Source organism: Crotalus tigris, unplaced genomic scaffold (assembly GCF_016545835.1).
Source record: "Crotalus tigris isolate CLP2741 ecotype Arizona unplaced genomic scaffold, ASM1654583v1 scf7180000017753.6788120, whole genome shotgun sequence".
Taxonomy (NCBI): Eukaryota; Metazoa; Chordata; class Lepidosauria; order Squamata; family Viperidae; genus Crotalus; species Crotalus tigris.
The window spans coordinates 5057823-5080379 of NW_024096615.1; the positions used below are offsets into that span (position 1 = coordinate 5057823).

Genomic DNA, 22557 nt, shown 5'->3' on the forward strand with positions numbered 1-22557 from the left:
TGAGTTGACTTCAAATAACCCCTGTAATCTTAATTAACTCCAGAATTACCTCTGGAAGCTTGAGTTGACCTCAGATGACCCCTTTGACCTTAGTTAACCCCAGAATTACCTTTGAAAGCTTGAGTTGACCTCAGATGACCCATGACCTTAATTGACCTCAGAATTACCTCTGGAAGCTTGAGTTGACCTCAGAAGATCTTTGTGACCTTAATTAACCCAGAATTACCTCTGGAAGCTTGAGTTGACCTCAGAAGATCTTTGTGACCTTAATTAACCCAGAATTACCTCTGGAAGCTTGAGTTGACCTCAGATGACCCGCGACCTTAATTGATCCCAGAATTACCTCTGGAATCTTGAGGTGACCTCAGATGACTTTTGTAACCTTAATTGACCCCAGAATTACCTCTGGAATCTTGAGTTGATCTCAGATAACCCCCGTAACCTTAATTGAGTTAACTCTGGAAGCTTGAGTTGACCTCAGAAGATCTTTGTCACCTTAATTGACCCCACAATTACCCCTTGAAGCTTGAGTTGACTTCAAATGATCCCTTTAAACTTAATTAACCCCAGCGCTATCCCTGGAATCTTGGTTGACCTCAAATTTTCCTTTTAACTTTAATTAGCCCCAGAATTACCTCTGGTAGCTTGAGGTGACCTCAGATGACCCCTGTGACCTTAATTGATCCCAGAATTACTTCTGGAAGCTTGGGTTGACCTCAGATGGTTTTTGTGACCTTATGTGACCCCGGAGGTATTCCTGGAAGCTTGGGTTGACCTCAAAGGACTCCTGGAACCCTACTGACTTCAGAAGTACCCCTGAAAGTTTGGGTTGTGGCAATAATTATACCTGGAAGCTTGAGTGGATCCTATAATGACCGCTGGTATCTTTAGCTGATGCTGTAAGGCCCCCTGGGAATTTGAGTTGATGCTTAGCCCAGTGATGGCAAACCTTTTAGAGACCGAGTGCCCAAAAACTGACTCCGCCCCAGCTCCACCCCCTCCTCTGACCCCCCATCCCTGCCCCGCCTGCCCACAGGACCACTCACCGCCTCCAGGTCCTGCCACCGATCGCCCAGGCAGCCCAGCAGCGCTATGGCAACCACAACCTCTGCCCGCACCCTGCAGCATCAACTATGCACGATGGGGTATGAGGGCAGAGTCTTGTCTACACTGCCTGGCTGCCATGTCCTTGGCTGCGCTGCTCCGTATGGGCCACACTTGAGGGCGACTCTCCTTCAGGGGGGCTGCCAGAGAGGAGGGGATCACGGGGGGAGGCAAGACTAGGGCAACAGCACGTGTGCCCACAGAGAGGGCTCCGAGTGCCACCTCTGGCACCCGTGCCATAGGTTCACCACCACTGGCTTAGCCATTTCCTCTGGGCTGAGTAGCTGAAACCTCTTGGATCCATTTTTCATCTTTGTATGTATGTATGTATGTATGTATGTATGTATGTATGTATATATTTAACTTGAGTGTTTCTTGATGCACCCTGTCAGCCCAAATATGGGAGAAAGAAAGAAGTCTGGCTGAAGAGAGTTAAGAAACTCGAAATAGCTATCCCGGTTCTCCCTTTATTCTTTGTTAGCAATCTAAAAATGTATATAATTTTTTACAATAACAATCTTTAGTACTTGGTACTGAATGTACCAAATGTGTTCTCTGGGTTCATATATTTAACAACAATCAATAATAGTTTCTATAATTCCATAATGAACCTACTAGTTAGTGATACATTTCCTTGATCTTCTCTTTTGCCAACATTAAGTAGATACAATTCTTAGTAGATACCATTCTTAGTGGTTTCCATACCATACAAAGTAAACGTAAATATTTTTCTAGCGTTTGTACAAATAGCACTAACATCAGCATATACAGTAGCACCTTTTTTAAATCAGCTTATATTTCAGTTGTATTTGTGAAGAGTCATTTTATTATATCACCATAGGTTAGTGATGGCGAACCTTTTAGAGACAGAGTACCCAAACTGCAACCCAAAACCCACTTATGCATCGTTGGGTGCCAGGTGGGTGTGGCCATTGGCTGGGTGTGGCCATTGGCTGGGTGTGGCCAATTGGGTGGGTGTGGCCCATTGGCTGGGCGTGGCTGTGGTGGTAACAGCAGACTGGGTGGGACTAAAAAGTTCAATCAATCAATTCCAACTTTGCAAGATCTTTTTTTTTTCCCGCAAGTTGAAATTGACTGATTGATTGGACTTTTTTTTTGTACATGGCGGTGGAGGCCTAAAGCGAAAAGGTTTTATAAAACCCAGCTGAAGGCCTAGGACTGGGGCGACGGCGCGCATGCCCACAGAAAGGGCTCTGAGTGCCACCTCTGGCACCCGTGCCATAGGTTCACCACCAGTGCCATAGGTCCTGTTTTATTTAATTTAATTATTTATTTTATTTAATTTCCCCTTCAACTTTTTCCCCCATTGCCAGCAATGGGGTGGGCGTGGTTTCCTTGTGACGCATCCGGCCCATGGGCTGGCAGTTTGACACCCCTGGTCTAGAGTCTCAACATCTTTTTTTTACATGGTGGTGACCAAAACTAACGGCAATCAGAGATTTAATAATAAAAATACATCATCTCACATCATAAAACTTCATTCGGGGAGTGCACAGGTTAAATCTCTAATTGAATAGAGATTTAATGTATTTCCTCCTTCTCTTGGCTGTTGCCTAAGTTTCTTTTTTTCCATTTCCCAAGGCTTCCCCAGCTTCGGATTGCTTTCCTTTGTTTGTCTTTTAGGTTTCACTTTCATTTCTCCTCTCTTGTGCTTTTTTTTTCAGTTTCAGTTCTTCCTGCCTCCCTTCAGTTAGTAAGTGACACCTGCTTCTCCCTCTTTGCTCCCTCCCTCTCTTGGTTCCTTCCGGTGTCTTCAGACAGTTTAAATAGTCCCAGATCTCCAGGCTGCTTGTCCCCTTGATTGCCTGTGGTCTGCTTCTGCATCCGTCAGCCACCAGTTTTGCTGAACAGGTCGAGACTTTCCTATAAAGGTCTGAAATCCTTCTGTCTCCCATCAGCTGGAGATCTTCTCCAGGGATATTTTCCCACATACATTTCAGCTTCCACTTCTTCTCTGAAGAACATCTTCAAAAAAAAAACCACCCCCTACTACGGTAGGACTATGCCTACCTCCAAACGTTCTCAAAAACGTCTCTCACCTGCAAAGGTAAGGAGGCTAGGTCTTTGGGGGCACAAAGAGCTACAGTCTGGAGACAACCTGTTATGCTAGGAGGGGGTGGGGTCTCCAGGGGGCTGTAGACAACAGGGGCGGTGGGAAAGGTTGTTTTGTCTTTTTTCTGGACTTTTCAGAATGACAAGAGTTGAAAGGGAGCTTGGAGGTCTTCTAGTCCAACCCCCTGCTCCAGCAGGAGACCCTATCCCATTTCAGTCAAATATGTAATGTAATCCAAATAGAGCTGGAAGGGACCCTGGAGGTCATCTAGTCCAACCCCCTGCTCCAGCAGGAGACCCTATCCCATTTCAGTCAAATATGTAATGTAATCTGAATAGAGCTGAAAGGGACCTTGGAGGTCATCTAGTCCAACCTCCTGCTCCAGCAGGAGACCCTATCCCATTTCAGTCAAATATGTAATATAATAGGACCTTGGAGGTCTTCTAGTCCATCCCCTGCTCAAGCAGCAGATCCTCCTATCCCATTTCAGACAAATATGTAATGTAATCCGAATAGAGCTAGAAGGGACCTTGGAAGTCATCTAGTCCAACCCCCTGCTCTGGCAGGAAACCCTACACCATTTTGGACAAATGGCTATCCAGTCTCTTCTTAAAAACTTCCAGTGTTGGAGCATTCGCCACTTCTGGAGGCAGGTTGTTCCACTGGTTAATTGTTCTCACTGTCAGGAAGTTTCTCCTTAGTTCTAGGTTGCTTCTCTCCTGGATTAGTTTCCATCCATTGTTTCTTGTCCTGCCTTCAGGCCCCTTGGAAAATAGCTTGACTCCCTCTTCTTTGGGGCAGCCCCTGAGATATTGGAAGACTGCTATCATGTCCCCCCTCTTCATTAAATTAGACATACCCAATTGCAGCAGCCTTTCCTTATATGCTTTAGCCCCCAGTCCCCTGATCATCTCTGTTGCTCTTCTCTGCACTCTTTCTAAAGTCTCGACATCTTTTTTACATTGTGGTGATCAAAACTGGATGCCGTATTCCAAGTGTGGCCTTACCAAGGCCTTACAAAGTGGTATTAATACTTCACGTGATCTTGATTCTATCCCTCTGATGATGCAGCCCAGCACTGTGTTGGCCTTTTTGGCAGCTTCAGCACATGGCTGGCTCCTATTTAAGTGATTGTCCACTAGGACTCCAAGGTCCCTCTCACAGTTACTACTATTGAGCAAGGTAACCCCTATACTATACCTGTGCATTTTGTTTTTCTTGCCTAAATGTAGAACCTTGCTTTTTTCACCATTGAATTTCATTTTGTTAGATAGCGCCATTGTTCAAGTCTATCCAGATCCTCCTGTATCCTAAGCCTGTCTTCTGGAGTGTTGGCTATTCTCTGTGGACATTGCTCTTCTCTGTGGACATTCATTCCCTAATTTTCCAGGAGCTGAATTTTCCATTAGCCATCTGACCCCTCCCCCCCAAAAGCAGGACAAGCTGCAATGTTTTGAAAATAAGGGAATCCCAGTTTTCCCACCCATGCAAAAAGAAGGAACTGCTTTCTTCCATCCTCTAGTTCAGCAGAGTCGAACAGGCCTGAATGTAGTTTTCTGAAGTTCTCACCTGCTCAAACACCGTGATCACCACCAACTATGGTTTCTGCTGTCCTTCCCATGTTCAGATTTCCTTGGTAGATACCTGTTTTCTCTCTTGAACAATCAAAAGCTATTTGGATCTCTGTACCAAAGCAACGTTTGACTGTCTGGATTCGCCTAAAGCAGGGGTAGGCCACCTTGGCTCTTTTATGACTCGTGGACTTCAACTCCCAGAATTCCTGAGCCAGCTATGAAGTCCACGAGTCATAAAAGAGCCAAGGTGGCCTACCCCTGTCTAAAGTCAAGAATTCAATCAGCTTTTGAGAAGTTTGCATTTCTTCTAAAAACCCTAGCAACTCTGTTGGCTAAACAAGGAACGGGAATTGTATAAATGGGTAAAAAAAGGGACCTTGATCTGTTGGGTTCACATTACCAACAGCTTTTTGGAATAAGATCTCCAGTGAGCGTGTTTTGAGGATGACCCTGGAGAAACATAGGACTTGTCCTTTTGGAAAAGGTTTGTTTCTTGAACAAAGGTCACTGTAAATTAGGATCCATCCATCTCAGGGAAGCAACTAAATAAACAGATGTCCAAGAGAACAAATGATGTGAGCATTAAATTCAGCTATCTCCCTTCTGTTGGGATCTTGGAAACGAGTTTTAGCATAACGGGAATATTTGATCCAGAATGTCTGCTAAAAGGAAAGCCTGGCATTTTTAAAAAGAATCATTGAAATGGTATATTGGAGTTGAAGTGGAATCTTTGGTGCTCTCTGACGTTTCATTACCAAATTAAGTAATATCATCAGCGCTGGGAAGCAGTGGAGTGGAAGTTCTTTCTTTCTTTCTTTCTTTCTTTCTCTTCCTTCCTTCCTTCCTCCCTCTTTCTCTTTTCGTTTTCTTTCTTTCTTCCTTCCTTCTTTCCTTTCCTCTTTTTGTGCTTCGTTCCTTCGTTTCTTTCTTTCTTTCTTTTTCTCTTTCTTTTCCTTCCTTCCTTCCTTCCTCTTTCTTTCTTTCTTTCTTTCTTTCTTCCTTTCTTTCTTTTTCCTTCCTTCCTTCCTTCCTTCCTTCCTTTCTTTTTCTTTTCTTTCTCTCCTTCATCCTTCTTTCCTTTCCTTTTTTCCTTCCTTCCTCTTTCTTCTTTGTTTCTTTCTTTGTTTCTTTCTTTCTTTTTCTTTCTTTCTTTTCCTTCCTTCCTTCCTCTTTCTTTCTTTCTTTCTTTCTTTTTCTTTCTTTTTTTCTTTTTCCTTCCTTCCTTCCTTTCTCTTTTTCTTTTCTTTCTCTTTCTTTCATCCTTCTTTCCTTTCCTTTTTTCCTTCCTTCCTCTTTCTTCTTTCTTTTTCTTTCTTTCTTTTCCTTCCTTCCTTCCTTCCTTCCTTCCTCTTTCTTTCTTTCTTTCTTTCTTTCTTTCTTTCTTTCTTTCTTTTTCCTTCCTTCCTTCCTTTGAAGGAAGCAAAGGCAAAGCAAGACATCTAGGAAACAAATGAACTTGTCTCCTCCTTGGAGAACTTAACGAGGACTTGACTTATCTTCAGTAATGGGGCATCTGTATAAAATAAAGGAAATGTTTACACTGCCAGAATTTTAATTGTGTTATGTTTACATAGAACCCCAAACAATTACGAAATGTTAGAGCTGTTAGGGAACGTTGAGTAACCACAAGAGATAACAATATCTGCACACAGGCTCATCAGATCTACCAAAGCTATGATTCACAGTTTCCAGAAATGGGATAATAAAATAATAACATTGAAAAGAACAACTGAAGGGGGGGGAATGATTGGTGAATGCAAGGGAATGGCAGGAACTACTGTTATAGTCCCAAGGGTCTAACTTTGGCATTGAGCACAAATATTCTGTGACTGAAAAGTGGGGCAGCCAAAAATATTTCCCCCTGTGGGTGAAATTTCCAAGGAAGCGGAGGGTTCAGAGTCAGAAATAGGAGAAGAAAGGTTGCTAATTGCAGGAAGGAAAGCTGTGCCAGCAATTGGGGTAATGGAAGCAGCCATCTTTTGAAATGCACCATAGAGTTGGAATCCCCTTCAAAGAAATTCCATCCTGAACAGCAAACTCTGAAGGCTGGTTTTGTTTCAACTCTGACTTTGAAACTGATCAAAGCAAAGTATTTTTCAGTGTATTTTGCTCTGCCAATCACTAATAGGGTATCTTTAATCTTTCTTTCTTTCTTTCTTTCTTTCTTTCTTTCTTTCTTTCTTTCTTTCTTTCTTACTTACTTACTTACTTACTTACTTTTTCTTTCCTTCCTTCTATCTATCTATCTATCTATCTATCTATCTATCTATCTGTCATTTCTCATCTATTTATCATCTACCATTTATCTCTGTCATCTGTCATCTATCAATCTCTATTGATCTGTTTATCTATTATCTATCTATCTATCTATCTATCTATCTATCTATCTATCTATCTATCTCTATCTATATATCTATCTCTATCTATTTATATCTATCTATATCTATCTATTATCTATCTATCTATATCTATCTGTTATCTCTATATCTATCTATCTATCTATCTATCTATCTATATCTGTCATCTATCTGGCATTTATTATCTATATATACACACACACATACACACACACACACACACACGTATCAATGGTGTACTTAGGGGGTGTGCATAAAAATAAATCTATGAGAAAAAAAGTTGTCTGCAGAAATATATTGTGCTGGACTAAATTACCTTTTTATTCTTTTAGCTGACAAACCTGTCACCTCTGTCCATCGTCGTCCAATGAAACAAAGTCCAGGAATGCTGGTACAAGGTGGTTAGCAAGGTTTATTCCCAGCAAACGAAAAGTCAGCACTGGGGGTGGTTTGCTCCCAGTGCTTTACATAACCGTGCCCCGTCCTACAGCCCCATCCCCCAGCAGCAAACCAGCATCCGCCCAAACGCATAAAACCCCCAGGTCCATTTCCGTCCTTCCCTCGGCCCGGCTATGCCTTGCTGGCCCTCCGTCCAGCATCTAAAGTCCAGGGCCTTCCACCAGCTCACCAGGCTTTCTACGTCGTCCACGCCCTCGACTGTCCCCTCCGGTCTTCTGCAGGTCCACCAAGACATCAGCAGCCTCCTATCACTTCCTGGAGCCCTCCTTGTCTTCCAGGGAAACTTTTAGTGCCCATCGGATAATAAGTAGAATTAAAAATGAGGGGAGAGAAACGCATTGCAGTTAATGTAACCGTTGAGTAAATGCATGCATAGGATTATACTATCCATGTGTCAAGATATGTGTGAAAGCCTGAGAATACTCAGGATAATATAGGAGCAATAATACGATATATTTTGGAACGTACTTCAGGACGGATCCAAAGAATTTAAGTGCAATCAAGGACAGGCAGCATCGCTATCTTTCCTTTTTTAAAATATAGATTATCCTTCCAGTATATTTATTAATAGAGAGATAATTTCAGTCTACAGCATATACCTTGCCTGTTGACCATAGCGAAGAGCTGAAAAACAAAAGATTGTAAAATATAGAGTCCAGTTCACCGCTAGAGGACAGCAGAGAGATGCAAAATCTTACTCTAAGCCAGGGGTTCTCAACCTTGGCAACTTTAAGACTTGTGGACTTCAACTCCCAGAATTCATCAGCCAGTCGGCTGGAGAACTCTGGGAGTTGAAGTCCACAAATTTTCTTAAAGTTGCAAAGATTGGACAACCCTGCTCTAAACTTAGCTGACACCTGAATATAGTAGCCCAAGTTGAACCTTCCTTAAAATCCTTATTAAGCCGACTCAGAAAGCATAGCTGGGAAAAAAACAACTATTTTCTGACAATCAGAAATTCAAGGAGATGCATTTCAGACTTCAGGAGTGCTAGAAAAGAAATTTAGAAAATTGGACTTCCCTTTCAGTTTCCAAATGGATTGACCTGGTTATAATGAAGCTGCTGTTCTTGTTCTTGTTATATTAATACAATCAGCAAAGATCACGTGTTTTCGTTTTTCTGTTCTGGCCTTAACTAAGATTGTTTCTCTCTTTCTCTCTCTCTTTCTTGTTTTTAGGCTCGTCCAAAAGGAGAAGGCTTGACGCCATACCAAGGGAAAAAACGCTGCTTCGGTGAATATAAGTGCCCCAAATGCAAGAGAAAATGGATGAGCGGCAACTCGTGGGCCAACATGGGACAAGAATGCATCAAGTGCCATATTAACGTTTATCCTCACAAGCAGGTAGGGAGGGGGGTTCAAAAAGAGGGTAGAAATAGAACTTATCCTGGCTGAAGACCCCCCATGGATGATGGCTGGATACGATGGCCATCAAGCACAGCACAGCTATGGAGCTCCTCAACCTTTCTAGAATGAGTGGAGTGGAGTGGACTGGAGTAGAGTAGAGTAGAGTAGAGTAGAGTAGAACAGAATTGGAGTAAAATAGAAGTATAAAGTAGAAGAGGAGTAGAACAGAAGAATAGAATAAGAATAGGATAGGATAGGATAGGATAGGATAGGATAGGATAGAAGAACAGAATTAGGAATGGAACGGAACGGAATGGAACAGAACAGAACAGAACAGAATAGAATAGTGATGATAATAATAGAACAGAATAGATATTGGAATATAGAATAGAATAGAACAGAACAGAATTAGGAATGGAACGGAATGGAACAGAACAGAAAAAGAATAGAATAGAATAGAATAGAGTGATGATAATAATAGAATAGAATAGATATTGGAATATAGAATAGAATAGAACAGAACAGAATTAGGAATGGAACAGAACGGAACAGAACAGTATAGAATACAGAGTTGGACAGGACCTTGGAGGTCTTCTAGTCCAACCCCCTGCTCAGGCAGAAGACCCTATACCATAGCTCCAGGTTGCTTCTCTCCTTGATGAGTTTCCATCCGTTGCTTCTTGTCCTGCCTTCAGGCGCTTTGGAGGATAGCTTGACTCCCTCTTCTTTGGGGCAGCCCCTGAGATATTGGAAGACTGCTCTCATGTCCCCCCTCGTCCTTCTCTTCATTAAACTGGACATACCCAATTCCAGCAACCGTTCTTTATATGCTTTAGCCTCCAGTCATGAAACTTCAGTAAGTGCTAAAAACTTAAGTGTAACAATTCAAGTGAAACAAGGCATAATACTATGAACTGCATCAATAACTGAAATTTAGCACCCCATAGTTAAGCCAAAAGTTATAGTTTATTTAGTGTGTTTTTGGGAGATGTGAATTTCCCATCGGATTTTTTTTTTTTTTTCATCCTACTGCAAACCCTTTGAAAGAGCTGCTTTAGAATAGACAAAATTATCTGTCTGAAGCTTCTTTATTGTTTAATCACTAAAGTCCTGTGTGTGTGTGTGTGTGTGTGTGTGTGTGTGTGTGTGTGCGCGCACGCGCGCGCACACGTGTGTGCTTCCTTTGTTGGAATACACAAAGGGGAAAGGAAATCCTTCTTTATGGAAGGATAATCTCTTGCAGGTTCTCTAATAGGCCTTGGAGGGAAGATTTCTGGCGGAAGATAGAAAGGCTGGAATGCAAGCAATTCCACTTTCCTAGAGAGCAATTCAGTTCAAGCAAGGAATCCTACACTGCCCAGGGTTTAAGGGACTCAATCTGATTGAAGGCACACAGCAAAACTCTTTCCGGTTAGGGGGGATGCTTCGCTCATGCAGTTCACTGAATTCAAAGTACGTAGGTCAACAGGAAAAGGGTCCCTTGCAAAGGAGATTCGGGCTCTCTGACCGATATCTCAGAAGGCTGAGCCAGAAGCCCTGCTGGATCTCTGACTCCTTGTTGAAACACATTACAGAACTAGGGAGGAGGAGGAGGAGGAGGAGGAGGAGGAGGAGGAGGAGGAGGAGGAGGAGGAGGAGGAGGAGGAGGAGGAAAGAAGAGGAGGAGGAGAAAAAGAAGAAAAGGACAGGAGGAGGAGGAGAAGGAGGAGGAGGAGAAAGAAGAGGAAGAAAGAAGAAAGAAGAGGAGGAGGAGGAGGAGGAGGAAAGAAGAGGAGGAGGAGAAAAAGAAGAAAAGGACAGGAGGAGGAGGAGGAGGAGAAGGAAGAGGAAGAAAGAAGAAAGAAGGAGGAGGAGGAGGAGGAGGAGGAGGAGGAGGAGGAGGAGGAGGAGGAAGAGGAAGAAAGAAGAAAGAAGAGGAGGAGAAGGAGGAGGAGGAGGAGGAGGAGGAGGAGGAGGAAAGAAGAAAGAAGGAGGAGGAGGAGGAGGAGGAGGAGGAGGAGGAGGAGGAGGAAGAGGAAGAAAGAAGAAAGAAGAGGAGGAGAAGGAGGAGGAGGAGGAGGAGGAGGAGGAGGAAAGAAGAGGAGGAGGAGAAAAAGAAGAAAAGGACAGGAGAAGGAGGAGGAGGAGAAAGAAGAGGAAGAAAGAAGAAAGAAGAGGAGGAGAAGGAGAAGGAGGAGGAGGAGGAGGAGAAGAAGAAGAAGAAGAAGAAGAAGAAGAAGAAGAAGAAGAAGAAGAAGAAGAAGAAGAAGAAGAAGAAGAAGAAGAAGAAGAAGAAGTGTCTCTAGGTTATTGGGGTGCAGGAAAAACAAGCCATGTTAAGCCCAACTTTCAGACTAAGGATTTTGAGAAAGAAAAGAAAAAAAAAAAGATTGAGGACTACCTGAGATGCAGGGATGAACGTTTTAGTAAAGATACCAGATCTGAAATGCAGCAGATCATTGGAACTCCAGAGGACAGGAAATCTGACCTGGGTTTCTGTATCTCATCTGCTTACATAATAAGAACTTGGTGACTCTTGATTTTCATTTTGTCTGCTTTTTATATGATTTATTCAAGATGGATAGTTGTTTATTGTACCACGAGAACCACAAGTGAAATACGGATGTTTACTTCAGTTTCTTTGGATGAATTTAGGGTTGATTTAAAAAAAGAAGAAAAGAAAAGAGGTGGTAAAAACATATAAATATTCCAGATAAATGATCGCCTAAGCTGTAAATTAAACATATTGGAAGGACAGTGTAAACACTGTAAATATCAGTGTTTTGCAAAAACACATATTTATGGAGCCATTGAAAATAATTGGAGGAAGCAGTTTTATGGGAACTGTCAAACTGTGCTTATCTAGCTCATTCACTCATTCAACTCAAGTATGTGTAAGTTTAATTTCATTAGTTTTATCCAGAAATCACTTCAAGTGTGTCAGCGATTCCAAAAATTGAATTAATGTCCACGAAAATCACTGTGTAAAACTGGATTCCACTAAAAGCCTTCAATTTTGGAGGAAAAGAGAAGAAGAGCTAGAATTTTATTCTGAAATGTTCATTGCCCCAATTTAATTGACAGTATTATTTATGAGAGACGAAATAATAAGGTGAACGTGATTTATTCATACTCTCCATGTAACCTTGTTTAATGCAGATTAAACCCTAGCCTGCATTAGCCTTAGGACATATCCCTGAAGCTGAAGAAATTTAATTAAGTCTAATGAGGCCTATCCCTTCAAATGGGACAACGATGAATAAATTCCAATAAAATATTGTGCTCTTACCTGCAAATCATACTGATTTCTGCGGGTGATATGTGACCCTGGGATTATGCAACTGTCTTAAGTACATGCCAGTTGCTAAGCCTCTGAATTTCGGTCACAGGGATGCTGCAACAGTCGTAAAGGTGGAAAAACCTGTGATAAGTCACTTTTTTCAGTGCTGTTGTAACTTCAAACGGTCACTAAACTAACTGTTGTAAGCTGAGGACGACGTGTAGTTTAGGACAATTGACAATCCTGGCTAAAATATAAGGTACAAGCAAATGGTAACATTATTAACAAAATTGAGTTAGATTCTCTGTTTTCATTTGTCCTCCTGGTTGATTGACTTACTACTTTTGACTTACACCTTTCCTATGTTTTCTGCAAGGTTGCAAAAGGAGTAGCACAGTATCTGTTTGGTCAAGCATCAGATGCTGCAAAACAACAAAGAGAGAGAGATGACTAAATTTGTAATAGGGATGTTGACTCTGGATGTGAAGGGTGATCTGGCTTTAACATCTGTCACTCCATTAGTTTCCAGAGTAGGTTTAGCTGATCTGGCTGGCTAGTCGGGTGTCCCCTTCCTCCTTCACTACTCCATGTGTATCTTTTCCATTCGGTGTGAAAAGGACAACCATCCCAGATGAGAGTGTTTGGTGAAGGGTGGGTGATGGCTGTGCTCTCCTGCTAGAACAGAGGTCTCCAACCTTTGGGGCACCAGGGACTGGTTCCGTGGAGAGAGGTTTTTCCGCAGACCAGAGGGTGTGTGGTTTTGTGTGTTGCCTGCATCCCGCAGATGGGGCTTTGTGTGGACCGGTTGCTGGCATGCTGTGGCCTGGTATCGGTCCATGGACCAGGAGTTGGGGACCCCTGTGCTAGAGCCTCCGAAGAAGCTCAAGAGGTTGACCTCAAGTGATCTATTCATGGTTTGATAATGAACACCAATCAGACAAACCTAGTGATGATTAATTGAATGGGCAACCCTCTTGTGAAGGTTGGGTGGGCATTTCCTGAGCTGCTTCTTGAAAAAGACCCTTGTGTCTGTCTGGATTCAGATGTACAGCAGCAAAACCTGGGACTTGCTCACCCCAAAGGTGCTTTTTTTTTTTCAGGAGGCAACTGGAACTTCCTTGTTTTTCTTTGAAGACGTTTCGCTTCTCATCCAAGAAACTCCTTCAGCTCTGACAGAATGGTGGAGGATGGAAGGATTTATACTCCTTGCAGACAGCTGGTCATTTGCCTCCTTTCAGTGCAGACATGTCAAATACAAGGCCCGGGGGCCAGATGCGGCCCGTGAAGTGGTTTCATGTGGTCCGCGAAGCCATCCTGGAAACTGTGAGGGTACAGCCCCCGCTGCCCTGGCCCAGGCCGGTCGGGAGCCAATGTTGTGGTGGCCCTCTATGCTGAAACACATTCAGTCTTAGCTCCACAAGGCCAACTGGAAACAGTGAGGAACCAGCCCCTGCTATGTCGGCCCCGCCCCCTGGGTGCATGCTGGGGAGGTGTCACCCTTTGTGAGGAATGAAGGAATGGACCATGCTTTGGTGCTTGCCCCGGTCCCACCCCCTTCTGCCAGAGACCCTCAGATCTGTCCCACTCCTGCCCAGGCCCCCACAGGCACCCTTGACGCGAACGATGTAGAGCTGGCCATGCCCACTCAGTAGGCCACACCCACTCCATCCACACCCACCCAGTAGGCTGCACCCACCCTGGCCACACCCACCCGGCCTCCCAAGGGCAACCACAATGCTGATGTGGCCCTCAATGAAATTGAGTTTGACACCCCTGTTTTAAAGAGTCCTTGAGGCCACTTGGAGGTTTGCCTGTGTCCTCAGGGTCAGCTGTGTAGTGCAAACGGGTGTGGAGCCTTCTTGGAACTGTTGAAAGCAAAACGTCTTCAAAGAAAAAACTAGAATGTCCAGTTGCCTCTTGAAAAAGCACTTTTGGGACAACCAGGACCTGGAGGTCGGAGAATCACCGTAGACACTGGGGCTGGTTCACGTTTGACGACTAGGTGTAATCTCTGTGCTTGCCTCCTCCATGCAGAGACCCCTGGAAAAACCCGATGGGCTAGATGTCTCAGATCAAAGCAAAGAACACCCTCAGCATCTCTGTGAGAAATGTAAAGTCCTGGGCTACTACTGCCGCCGGGTGCAATAAAGGAACCCATGGAGACTGCAATAAAGGAACCCATGGAAGAAACCCTGTGGCAGCACTCAACAGCCAAAAGGGAAGGAAGAGGACCCATCATCTAAGAACCTTCATCCATCACCAATATTGCCTAACCTAATCATATGCCTTTCCTTCAACTGAATGTAACACTTCCCCTGTGCGCCTACGGACGTACAAGTTGTATCTCTAGGTCTATGTGGTGTTATGTGTATTCCTTCCTTAAGGGTCTTGCAAAACAAGCCATGTTAATATGGGTGGAGACCAACTGGCCACTGGCTCTTACTGGACTATGCCCGCCATACTCACGGTGGACACCCACCACTACGGTGGTTTTCCACTGATCGTTTACAGAATTCCAGTATTTTACTCCAAGTGAACTAGTATTGTTGGTTCCAGAGAGATCTGTAAGGTCAGGAACATAGGCTTGGATGAATTAAGGAGTTGGGGTGGGGTGGGAACAGGCAGGCATGACTCAAAATGCATTTTATGGGGCGGTATATAAATCTAAATGCTATTGATCAGTGCTCTTTTAGCTAATGCTGCCAGCTAGAATTCTTTAAAAGCTAAGATCTTAAGAGGTATTACAAGGATGTGATGTAAACATTCAGTTTTCTTGGCGGTGGAGATAGCTTGGAAGTTCTACCAGCTCGCTTGCTTTCCAAGATGGAATCCTCTAAAGCTATAGGATTCCTGAGCTAAGGGAAGAATGAAGGATGTGGTGCAAATATTCATTTTTCTTGACGAGGGACGTGGTTTGGACGTTCTGCCAGCTTGCTTGCTTTCCAAGACTTTTGGTGAGCTTCAGGTTTTCCTTTTGGTTTTTTTAATCTGAGGGCTTCAATGAACAAGTGAATAATTGTCTGACGAGCGGTTTTTATGGGAACGTGACGATGGTAGAACACGTAGAGTGGAATAAGACTTTGTCTTTCTTGTGTAGCACGTTTATGACAATGGAGGTTCCACTAAAATCCAGAAGGCCTATTTCAGAACAAGCTTGCATAAATGCACTCCTTTTTACAGGCTGCTGTTGTTTACCCTGACTTCCCATGGCATCTGTTACCTTAACCTTTTTCTTTCGCTCCCAATGATGGCTAAATTTTCTATCCTCAGGCTGCAAAACCAACGTATGTAGCCTACAAGAGAAGCATCACTTTACCCTCAACAGACCAAGAGTATCCAAATTCAGTTCCCCCTCTCCACTTGGGTCTGTTTCTCTACCATCCTTGTCCCCCAAATAATAATTTTTGGTGGAGTTTGGCTTGTTCCTCCATCAACAATTAGTGATGGAGCCAGCCAAGGCAAGTCTTCAAACATGGCCCTTTTATGACTTGTGGACTTCAACTCCCAGAATTCCTCAGCCAGGCCTGCTGGCTGAAGAATTCTGGGAGTTGAAGTCCACAAGTCATAAAAGGGCCAACTTTGAAGACCCCTGAGCCAAGGTTTCATATCTCTCTCCTCCTCTCCATTTCTCTCTCTCTCACAACAGACACACGTGGGCATCTGCAGAGGAAAGATTTTCAAACGTCGAAGTGGCACATTTTGACAATCAAAGCCTAACTGTTTCTGACACCCCAGGGGCTAGGCAAGTTTTGATTGCATGTGTGTGGGTAACTTTTTTGATCAACCTTCGGGTACTTTCATACCTACACCATTACAGAGAGGAAGAGAGCAGGAAGAAATGTGACAGCCATCCATTCAATATCTCTGGAGTGGAGTTCTGAAGGTCTTAAATCAAATCCTCTGTCCTTTGTTTTTGAACTGTCTTGAGCCACATGAGGTTCTAAAAACATGGTAAGAGAGAAGGCAAGAACAGCTAAGGAGCTGTCCCATGTAGAGTAGAGTAGAGTAGAGTAGAGTAGAGTAGAGTAGAGTAGAGTAGAGTAGAATAGAATAGAATAGAATAGAGTAGAATAGAATAGAATAGAATAGAATAGAATAGAATAGAATAGAATAGAATAGAATAGAATAGAAGCTGGAAGGGACCTTGGAGGTCTTCTAGTCCAGCCCCCTGCTCAAGCAGGAGAACCTATATCATCTCAAGACAGGTGATTGTCCAGTCTCTTCTTAAAAATTTCCAGTGATGGAGCGCCCACAATTTCAAAGTTGGAAGGCACCTTGGAGGTCTTCTAGTCTAATCCTGTTGCTCATGCAGGAGACCCTATATTATTCCGGACAAATGGCTGTCCAATCTCTCTTAAAAACTTCCAGTGATGGAGCACCTACAATTTCTGATGGCAACCCATTCCACTGACTAATTGTTCTCATTGTCAGGAAATGTCTCCTTAATTCTAGGTTAGATCTCTCTTTAATCAGTTTCCATTTATTAATTCCTGTCTTGTCCTCAGCTCTTTGTTGTCCCCTTCTTTCTTTATCTACAGATTGCAATTTATTTCAGTTTTGCCTGTTGCCATTACTTTTAGAACAATCTCTAATAGAAATGTGTCTAGGATCAAGATTTAACCTTGAGTTTAGAACACCAGGAATTTATTGTAGGAGTCTCTTTACATACTTCTGTTGACTAAATGGGTAATCTCCATGGGATCACACCAAATCCAATGGAGGTGACCAATTGGTACATTCAGAAGATGGTCTATTACGATGATTAAGACTTTTCCTTGGTGGCCTCTCAATAATTTCAATTAGCCCCAAGTTTAGAACACCAGAAAAAAAGATAATACTGACACTTACTGACACTCAATGTGATATGCCATACGATAGATCAAAATTTCATTTTTCCAAGATAAGCTGCATTGTAGCACAATAGAAGGGCAAGCAATAGACCTCTGAAAATGATTCCCAGGGACGTGTGAAAGTTAAACTAATGGTAAGAAAGTTATTAAATGCACAACTGGGAAAACTATTCTTTTTAACCGTCTTTAATTCTTAGTAAATCAGATTTGGTTTTTGGTTTACCTACTCCTTTTTTTAAAAAAAAAAAAAACATTCTTGGTTGCCATTCAACGTCTAGCTTTGGTTCCATGCCTATCTTAGAAGGAAGCACCTCAACCATGGTTCTTCCTATGTGCCCACAGTAAAAAAAAAATGACAATAAAGGTTATCTTATCTTTCATCAATCCAGGTGGATTTGCTAATCAAAATTCTTCAGCAGGATTAGAAAGGATAGCAATAAACGTCCTGCGAATGTTGGGAGAATTCGTCCCAGACGTTGTGACGGAAAAAATATATCCGTTTTATTTATGAATTTTAGATGTCATGACATCTTCAGAAAGTGTCTGTTCTGTCTAAATGCACTCATTTTCAGTAAACTGATAACTGCTCTGTCTAGATAAGTAAGGATTTCTATGAGTGCATAAAGACATTGTCCTTATGTAGGCCTTCTCTATACTTCAAACACACTTAAGCAATTCTGTTAAGCAGGAGAATTTTGAACCTTTACAACAAAGCAGATCTATGACTGGGGCTGTCCTGAATAATAGTTGAACTTCTTTTTAAAAAATTACCCTCATTTAAAATGCTGCTAAAAGCAGAGGTTTGAGTTGTTCTAGATATCCCCTATTCCTATGATAAACTAGTGTCAGGCAGTTAAGATTTATTGCTCAAGCTTATAGACAAGAATCTAGTCAACTAACATTCAGCACTAAATTAGCACTAGATAAGTCAATGAGATTCAAGAGGGATTGGACTTAGACCAGGGGTCCCCAACCCATGGACCAGTACTGGGACGCAGCATGCCAGCAACTGGGACACACAAACAAGCAAAGCCCCATCCGTGGGATGCAGGCAGCACACAAAACCACACTCCCTCCGGTCAGTGGAAAAACCTCTCCACGGAACTGGTCCCTGGTGCCCAAAAGGTCAGGGATCTCTGACTTACACCATTTGTGGAAGCATAACTCTGCCCACTGGCTCTGCCTGTTTTTCTACAACTCGAGGTGGATTAGGAATTCAGATCAGGACCATCTTGGGAAGTGGAGTTATTTTGTACTAAATTATCTCACACCATTGTCAGGTCATTAGGAAGAGTGACACCATGCTCTTTACTGCAGATTACAAGCGAGGAGAGGTTCTTTGCAGCTGGAAGAGTTTCAAGATACTAGTAGGAGTCTTAAGACCTTAGCGAGCTGGATCTACCTTATTTTGCCAAATCACAAGAGTTAAGCAATATAAGAATTACAGAGTAAGGATATACAAGGCAGGGAGATATTTAACTGATCTAGCTACTCCTGTCTAGCTATTCTTGGTCTCTTTCCTATCAATCCCAAGTCAATCAAAACCTTTCTGCTAAAGAACTCAAGCAGCAGTGTCCAAAAGTTATCTATTCCAGCTATTTCTACGTACTCTCCAGAGACCACAGCTTCCCTACAAGCCAGCTTTACGCCAATGGCTTGGTAGATGGGACTTGTTGGAGATGGTGGTCCAGCACATATTTGGGGGGAAAAAAAATCATTCTTGGCAAAACACCAAGAATTATTTTCCAGATGTACGTGGAACAGATACAGCTTACAATTTCTTGCGAGCAACTTTTTTTTCTTTTTGGAATTGGTGGGAAATTCCTGTTTCTCCATACAAATAAGTCAGTTGCAGCATCTAGCAAGGGAGTGACCTTCCTAATTTAGAAAAGTTGCTAAATCTGTTTGGGCTTCCATGAAAACAACGCAACTAAGGTGTCTCTCTTCACGGGGGTATTAGGAACCTAAAGTAATCCAAAGTATTTTAACTTCAAGTCAGCGTTCTTGATAACAGTTGGATAAAATCCATTAGCAATTTGGCCATCATTTGTATTGGATTCGACAGTTGTATGTAAACTACTACTTTAAATTCCATTATTGTCAGTGGATTTATTCTAAAAAGTGAGTAAGCGTAGATGAATCCACTGTAATTCTCCAAAAGTCAGCGATTAGGCCATTTCTGTATCAGTTCTTGTTTACAAAGCAACTCTTCTAAATTTACAAAGCTGAAAGTTTGCCTCTGCATTGTTTACATGATTAAAGACTCAATTGGTGTCCAGAAAAAGAATGCAAAGATTAATGGTATTATAACGTATTTTTAAGAAAAGAGAGAAATCAGAGAATCTCTGGGTAATTAAGACTCCGGAAGTCACGTTACCCTTTCTAGCATTGTGCCGTTATCCAGAGCAGGAAGAACTGAGTGGTGGATTTTGAAGACTTGAACTTCAGCGTTAGAAGTTTTTATTTTTAAGTAGGAGTAAGAATTGAATAAGAGGAGCAATACCTTACAATATAAGTAGCCTTATATTAAACCAGCTGCAGGTTTTGTTGTTGTTATTGTAGTTGTGTGAGCACTTATAAAATATTAACCAAAATCTTTCTAGTTATTGGTCATATCTGCCTACAGCAGTGTTTCTCAACCTTGACAATTTTAAGGCATGTGGACTTCAACTCCCAGAATTCCACAGCCAGCATTGCTGGCTGTGGAATTCTGGGAGTTGAAGTCCAGATGCCTTAAAATTGTCAAGGTTGAGAAACACTGGCCTACAGAAAATTCCTCAAAGGTATACTAGAAGAACGAAATGTAGATATGATTCCCCCCCCCAACTGATGTTAAAAATGAAGGCCAGTTCAGCACAATTCATGTTAAATAGCACGTGGTTGTTTTTAATTGCAGAAATATCTGGTTAGTACACAAAGGGAGCTGTGTGCAGGACTAATAGGGCTAAAGAAAGACTTCCTAATTTTGATTTCCGCCTGGGGTTTCTTCCTGGAGGCCCCCAATGTTCAGAAATGACATCCAAATGACATTAAAATATACGGCACCCATTACTTTTCCCGGGGATTCTCATTAACAGCCAAACCTTTTCACCCTGATTCCAATTAACGTATGACAGCTAAAAAGAGACTCCATGTGATGTGTCAGTCTTCAAAGGAGCAGGGAGCTTTTCACAACAGCTTGACTAAAGCACAATCTTGATAGGATAACAAGAGTTGGAAGGGACCTTGAAGGTCTTCCAGTCCAACCCCCTGCTCAGGCAGGACGTATTACCACTGCGGGATCCGTGTGATGCAAAGTGCAGCCCAAGCTGTTTCATGTAAGGTTTAATACATGATGCTAAAAGATCTCTTCTGGATAGGATTCTGCGATTTGATTAAGATCAGCGGCAGACAGGACAAAACTCAGAATATGGGGTTGGTGTGCACGAGACTCCAGAAAAACTTTAAATTATAGACAGCTGAGAAAAGAACTCTGAAATGTCATTCGCAGCAAGGATGAACAGCAATCCAGAACTTGATGGAACCATTGTGTAGTAAGGTATTGTTCTGCGTATCTGTTGAGATCGCTTTGTCTCCAAATGGGTTGATTTTAAACCGGATTGTCAAAATTTTCATTCAGGTTATTGCAAATGACCCACAAGGAAAAGGGGGGGGGGTATCTGAGATGAGGAAAGTGATGTCCTGCATGTCTTATATTGTATTCCTCTTACCAGCCTTGTTGCATTGCAATTCAACAGAGTGTAGATTCCAATTGGGTCTACTAAGAAGTGTTCAAGCCACGTCATCTTTTAAGGCCTGATTTTATAATCTAGCTCAAATTTAGCCCAAATTTCAGTGCTCTTTCCTTTCATGTCTGCAAAAACCACTGCCTTAGAAATATTTCTGTCTGATTGTAGCACTGATTGAGCCTGACCAATATGGTAACTAAAAAAAAAAGATAAAAATAAAAAAAATGAAGGCTTGTGTTTTCTTAGGATAAGTGTCAAAGGGACAATCGTGTGCAGTTAATAAATATAGTTAATGGATATTAATGTTTACTCTCCCTGTTATGAAATATTTTACAGTTTTACTTGCAGGGAGTGTATTTATCTTGAGTTATACTTGACATAGCGTTCCTTTCCATTTTTTTTTAATACTGCGTGTGTGTGTGTGTGTGTGTGTATTTTGGAGAACTTTTTAGATGTTTAAATTTTTTTTTGAATGGTTACAAATATTTCTTTGTAACACTGAATTGTTATGGGAAAACTCTGTGCAGTATAACCATTTCTGTATATATTTGAGGGCCTTTTAAAATTACTATTGTTAGTTTTGCTTGAGGTTTTTTTTTAAAGTGTTTTTACAACTCTGTAGCTTTCGGAACAATAGTTTTCTATACTATGATACTAACAGAGCTAAGAGTTTTCTTAAGTATTATACAAAATTAAGGGTGTATCCTCAAGAAAATATTTATGGAAGGAATTTGTTTTTTTTTTCTTTTTCCTTTTTTTTTACAGTGCCTTTGTCTGTATAAAATATGCAATCGAACTACATTAAGAAGGAAATATTATCTACGTAGAATATTATATGAAAGTTGGTACATAATTCTGACAAAAAACGCTTGCCATTCTTTGAAAGCCATATTGTTCTTGTTGCTTATATTTGGATGAAAATATCAGTATTAAATAACCAGTGTATTATTTGGGTGTTTAGAACTTATATTAATATGCTTATTCAATTTATTTATATGTGTATTATGGAAAAGTATTATTGCCTCTTTTTTTTTTTTTTTAAGCTAAGACTGATTTTGTAAGAATCAGGCGTTGGAGCTACTTTTTCGCTTAATGGCCTTGAGAGAAAACCCATTAACGGTCCAATCTTAAAATATGCATTTAGACCGACCTATACATTTAGACTGATCTAAAATAGGCATTTAGACCGGGCCTAATTACTGCCATATCTGCTTATTGTCAAGAAGACAGCAGACAAACTCTAATGCAAAGATGAGAACTAAAATACAAATGTTCTAAGGACATTTTTCACGCATTCCACTTTGACGCACACCTAGGATCTTTCTGTTAAAAACAACAACAATCTTCACTTCCACATCTGAAGGGTCAAATTTGAGAAAGTAAAAAGCACACACACACAAAACCAGATTGGTTCCATTAGTTGTGCACCCCTCTTTGTGGCACATCCTCCTTCAAGGAGAACTCCGGGTTGTCTTGTTTGTGTAATGCGTGGAAACATCCAAAGTGTGGCGGTTTGTTTTTCAGAAATGCCATACAGGAGCGTGGTTGGATGTATTTATTTTATTTTATTTTTTTACATTGCATCTTAAGAGGTGAGCAGGGCGTGCCTTGCCCTTATTGAGTGATGCTGCAAATTGTTGAAGAAATGTCTCACGGTTGTCTGGAAAGCAATAAGATCGGGGTGAAAGCAATGCACCGAGAAAGGGTCGCAGTAATAGAAGCATTTTGTGTTGTATTTTTTATTTAGAATGCATAATGTGATACAATATGCATGTTAGAATCATGTATATTATGTGCATCTTATTC

The 22557-nt window shown here is 41.8% G+C and overlaps 1 protein-coding gene across 1 annotated transcript in view; it reads left to right on the top strand.

Moving 5' to 3' along the window:
• ZCCHC24 (zinc finger CCHC-type containing 24) overlaps positions 1-16286 on the top strand; it is a 102801-nt gene extending 86515 nt beyond the window's left edge. Inside the window, exons 3-4 of the mRNA XM_039340766.1 lie at positions 8747-8911; positions 14208-16286. Coding sequence (XP_039196700.1) covers positions 8747-8911; positions 14208-14321 — 279 coding nt within the window. The 3' untranslated portion in view covers positions 14322-16286. The remainder of the gene's footprint in view (positions 1-8746; positions 8912-14207) is intronic.
• Positions 16287-22557: the final 6271 nt, after the last annotated feature.